The 5,678-nt window shown below is 46.7% G+C and overlaps 1 protein-coding gene across 1 annotated transcript in view; it reads left to right on the forward strand.

The window, feature by feature from the left end:
• The first annotated feature begins 926 nt into the window (after window positions 1-926).
• Window positions 927-5,678, forward strand: part of LOC143292945 (innexin unc-9-like) — a 280,472-nt gene continuing 275,720 nt past the window's right edge. Inside the window, exon 1 of the mRNA XM_076603661.1 lies at window positions 927-1,287. Coding sequence (XP_076459776.1) covers window positions 1,178-1,287 — 110 coding nt within the window. The 5' untranslated portion in view covers window positions 927-1,177. The remainder of the gene's footprint in view (window positions 1,288-5,678) is intronic.

Here is a 5,678-nt window from a genome sequence, read left to right on the forward strand (position 1 = left end):
ACTGCTTGTTGACACTTCGGAAGACAATATACCCGGTATGTTGTTGTCAAAAAAAGAGGTGAAATTTGAAAGCCTGCTAGTGGATTACAACGCACCACTCTTCTGTGATACTGCTACCATCGGGATGTGTTTTTAGATCGTCCATGTTTTGTGTTGACGCCAAGCATTGCTGGAAACGATTGGATGACCCACGTTGATCTTTCTGATGTCTCCCGACACTTGCTGGGGTGTGATTTGCAGTCTTCAGTCACGTTCACTGCCTAACCAGTTTGATTGATCATAGTTATGCGTGTGCTTAACACCTGGGTGTTAAGGTATTCTCCACCTCACATGACTTAGTTGTTTTTGGTAACCCGGTGTTTGTTTGAAATTCCTTCATAACAATCCATACAAGCTAGTATTCTGTTTCCCTGGTCGTTTGACATTCCCACGTGAGCGTGGTTAGAGGTGTAAAACAAGTGATAAAACAAGCACGTTAAAACGAATGGAACCAACAGCGTGGAGTCATAGAAAACGACCGTTCCTGGTGGCTTCAGATCGGTGTAAACTGCACCAACAGTCAGTTTCTTTGTCCACCAATGGTTGGGATTATACACATCACACCCAGCTTTATTGTACTCGTCTGTACAAAAACGGAACATCTGACAACACTCTTTCTTAAAACGTGTCTAGCTGCAAAGCCCACAACACTGTAACTCATTTCTAAAATGGTCTGACTGCAAAAACATAATCCCTGCAGATTCCACCAGACATATCCTCATTTCTCCGAATATATACTAACCAGGACAGAGCCGATATTCGCCAGTTCCCGAGAATTGTTTAACCCACTGCTTTTTCTGACAACAGACAGACAAAATAAGCGCTACCAGTTCCTAACTTTGAAGAGTGTACTACAAATACAATACAGTGATAATGATAATAAACAACCACCAAACACAGGTGAATAAGAATAAGATCTAGGAAGCAATGAATTGCAAACAAACCTACACAGAGTTCGGGCAGTAAGGCACAAACGAACGTGCGGATCCTGTTCATCAGCATAAAACCAAATCACAAACCAAGACGCAAAAGAAACAAAAATCGTAAAGAACCTAAAACCTTCAAGGGAAGGAAGAGGCAGAGAGTTCCACAACCACTGGGGCAACTTTGAAAACGAAAGACACGACACGGCATCAAGATGACTCGGGAACGTCACCGGGCACGTCACGCGGCCTCCACGGCCCACCACGCTCACCACGGGCATGGGCATGGGCACGGGCACGGGGGCGGGCACTTCGGAAGCCTGTGGTGAGTTGGACTGAACACGTGGGTGGTATGGGTGAGTCACGCCCTCCACGGCCCACGCCCCTCCACCCCCACTTTTCTCTTCTTTCTCCCCGTGTTTCCTTCTGCTGTCGGGGGATAAGGGTGTATTTGGAAGTGGAGGAGGTGGAGCGGGCGTTGCTTTCAAAGCTGCAATATGGAGCAAGCTTGTTTTGTTTTTTTTCCTTTGGTTTTTTTGTTGTTGTCTGGTTCTGTCCGCCTATTATCATATCTGTTACTATTTTTCTCTTCTCTCTATCTGTCTGTCTGTCTGTCTCTCTCTCTCTCTCTCTGTGAGCCTCTCGCGATTTCTATGTCTGTTTCAGGAATCTTCTATGTTTCTATGTGCGTTGGTTTGTCTGTTAGTTTTTGTTTTTTGTTGTTGTTGTTTTTAGGTGTGTGTGTGTGTGTGTGGGGGGGGGGGGGGGTTCTTTCGTTTTGCTAATTTTCTTTTCTTTTTTTTTTCATGGGGGGGTGGGGGGGGGGTTGAATATTTATGATATTAGAAATATAATTTATTTGGTAAATGCAGTCAAGACTGCGTCAGATAGGAATCGTGGTTTTGGGTTGTTTTTCTGTCTTAAAAAAATATTACCACCCCTCCTCCCCCTACTTTTTTTTTAACCTCTGTTGCTTTTTACATGAAGTTCTCACTTTTTGCACTTTGAGTAGTAGTAATAGTAGTAGTAATAGTAGCAGGAGTAGTAGTAGCAACAGTAGCAATAGCAATAGTAAAAACAGTACTGGTAGTCGTGGCAATATCACGTTTGGCTTATTTTTGTTGCCCGATTTTTTTTTTTTTTTTTCTAAGGCGCTGTGGTGGTCTCTTGTGTTGAGTAGTCTCTTGTAAAGGTCCAGTTAAAGAAATGGGATTCTGCTGGAAGGCCAAAATAACGTCGCGCGCACGCGCACACACACACACTCACTCACACACACACACACACACACACACACACACACACACACACACACACACACACACACACACTCACTCACTCACTCACACACACACACACACACACACACACACACACACACACACACACACATACACGCACGCACGCACGCACGCACGCACGGAAGCACTCACACAACGTTGTGTCTCTCTCATCGTCCAAAGCATCTGCTCACCATATGGTTGTTGATTTTTTTTTTTTTTTTTTTGGTGCCAAGTGCAAATTCCTGTTCTACATATTTTTGAAGCATTTCAAATGCCCCAGTGAACATGATTACTTGTGATTTAGAGGGGGGGGGGGTGGGAGGAGGAGGGGGAGGAGAGAAGAGAGAGAGAGAGAGAGAGAGGAGAGAGGGGGGTAAACAAACACGAAATGAAATCGATAGCAGTAGAACAATACTATAAACTTTGTCAGTCGGTCGGTTGTGTGTGTGTGTGTGTGTGTGTGTGTGTGTGTGAGGCGGGGTCCCTCTCTGTCTCTGTCTTTCTCTCTCAGTCTCTGTCTGTCTGTCTGTCTTTCTCTCTCTCTCTCTCTCCCCCTCCCCCTCTCTCTCCCTCTCTCCCTCCCGTTTTTCCCCCTCTCACCCAGATAACAGGGCGGGGTGTTCTCTGTTGAGTGACCCCATGGTCACAACTTGACAACAATTAACCATCTCCGTGCGGGTCACAGGAGCGTGGCTTCATCAGAACGAGCACAGTGATGGTGGTGGTGGATGTGTGTGAAACGGTGTGCATCAAAAGGGCAGGGTGAGAATGGGTTGGAAGGGGAAAAGGAGGTGGGGGTGGGGGTGGGGGGGGGGGGTGGGGGGGGGGGTGCGGAGATCCGCGCGAAGGGCAAGGGTACTGGATGATCTGCAAATACGAATAAATATGGGTCAGTGGGTGGACCTGAGAGCGAGCTGAGGCAACGCATGACAACAAAACCCACCCCCGAAAACAAACAAGTAAACAATACTAATAACAGTCCGCACACGCGTGCGCGCACTCACCCATCCCCATCCCCATCCCACCAGCTCGCGCGCGAACACACACACACACACACACACACACACACACACACACACACACACACACCTTCAAACCCTCACACACACACACAACACAACACAACACACAGCACAACCTAACAAGAATAGAAATCGGTCATGCTTGAACTCAATGATGAACAGGCACCAATCCCTATCCCACCATCACCACACCCCCTTCCCTTCCCCCCCTGTCCTTCCCTCTATATCCCCTTTTCTTGTCCCCTCCTCTCTCCTCCCTCCCTCCCCCCCCCCTCCCACATTCCCCCCTCCTCCCACACACACTCTCTTCCATACCCTCTCTATAACGTTCAGAAGAAGTTTGCAATCCTGACTGCTCTTGAAGGGCAACTGATCTGTTGCTTCCTTCTTGACTTACTTTTTTTTTTTTTAAGACAAAATTTAAACCAACGTTTTCGGAACTTTGTGTTTATGTGTTGGGGGCGTGGAGGTGGGGGTGCGTTTATGTATGTATGTATGTATGTACGTGTGTGTGTGTGTGTGTGTGTGTGTGTGTGTGTGCTTGCATTTGCAGGCTTTTGTGAGTGTTCACGTGTTAGCGCTGGTGCAAGTTCGTTTGAAAGCGGCCCATTTTTTGTTCTTATTTCACTAGATCAGTTGCCTTCAACTACGTATCATTCTGTTTATGGCATGTTCATGTATCTACTTAGTACTTACTTGTGTGTAATTATTTCGTCTCTATCTATCTATCTGTCTGTCTGTCTGTCTGTCTATCTGTCTTTCTATATGGGATATACTATCAATGTCTTATGCGTAGGTCAGATGTGGTGCAGCGTACATGGATAAGTCCATACGCTTTTGATACCTTTTTTAATTTGAAACTGATCATTTGAAATCACCAGCGACCTGTACAAAGAAGAGAACTGGGTACTTCCATGTTACAATGAAGGAACAGGTTACAAGTGTAACTTTGGAGAACATGGAGGTGGAATGTCGTATTTTCAATGCACGTTCTTCTGTTTCGTTTTGCTTTGACGAATATCAAAGTCTGCAAAAAATGTCCCTGTCTGTCTGTCTGTCTGCCTGTCTGCCTGTCTATCTGTGTCTCTCTCGCTCTCTGTCTGTCTGTCTGCCTGTCTGTCTGTGTCTCTCTCGCTCTCTGTGTCTTTGTCTTCCTGCCTGTTTCTGTGTTTCTGCGTCTCTCCATGTGTATCTGTCTGTCTGTCTCTATTTGTGTCTCTGCATTTCAGTCTCTCTGTCACAGTTTCTCTCCCCCCCCCCCACACACACACCCGCCTCTCCCTCTCACTGAGAACAAAAAATCCGAACATGTTCAAACGTATTGAAATTATTTTCATTGCATCGTACAACTTCGCCTCATGAAATGAACAGCTTTCCGGAAAGTGATAAATCATTCCTTTTGTTCTGGTGATTCGTAGGACATTCAGTTCAAATTCCCTGTGTGAAGTCCTTTGAAAATTCGTCGGTATTTGGGTGTTTGGGGGGTTCTTTTTCATGTACCCTTTTTTTCCCTTCTTCTTCACTGTTGAACCTTGGTGAAATGCAATCAATTTAGCGTGAATCTGAAGTGCAACTGCAAATCTTTGTGTGCTGGCTTGTGAGTGGTGCCATTCATTTCCTGGAATAAAAGCAGTCCACACCCAAAGAGGCAGGGAAAGACTCCAAAAGAGAATGATTACTGATATTAATTAACCTTGCCTTACCTGCAAACTCAAAGTTTTGTCCAACTCAGATGGCGGCAGCCATGCTCATGAGTCAGTAGCAGCATGTAGTGGCGAGTTTATTCAGTTCAACGACCTGTTGGCGACCTGCCAGGAGCCAGTTGCATTGCTTGGTTCTAATTTTTTTGACAGTTACACGTGACGAAATGCCTACGTTGACCGAACTACGCTGTTGGTCAGTTCCATACTGGAGACACACAGTTAGCAGCGGGTTACGACCATACTAGGCTCTTCCGTCCGAGCAATGCAACTGGCTCCAGTGCCCTAAAGGTCAAGTTGTTGGTGGCTGTGGTCTTTGATACGTCAGGGGGCCAGTGGAGCCAGTTGCATTGCTCGGACGGAAGAGCCTAGTATGGTCGTAACTGGGCAATGGCGTAGTTCGGTCAACGTAGGCATTTCACTCACTCATTCCCTCGACCGCTGGGGTCGTTGAGGGGACATGAGGAAGATGTCATAGCTCGCCACGCCGTTCTGTTGGCAGCTGTCGTGAGGAGATCTGGCATCGTCATTTTGGTCCATTCCTTGACGTTGTCGGACCACCTCTTTCTCTGCCGCCCCCGTCTGCGCCCTCCCTCTACAGTCCCTTAAAACGTCAAAACGTTAGAACCAAGCAATGCAACTGGGTCCTGCAGACCCATACATCGTCCTGTCTTGCCCTACTGACATCGTTGAAGGATCTGTTCTGGCGTGAAG

Source organism: Babylonia areolata, chromosome 18 (genome assembly GCF_041734735.1).
Source record: "Babylonia areolata isolate BAREFJ2019XMU chromosome 18, ASM4173473v1, whole genome shotgun sequence".
NCBI lineage: Eukaryota > Metazoa > Mollusca > Gastropoda > Neogastropoda > Buccinidae > Babylonia > Babylonia areolata.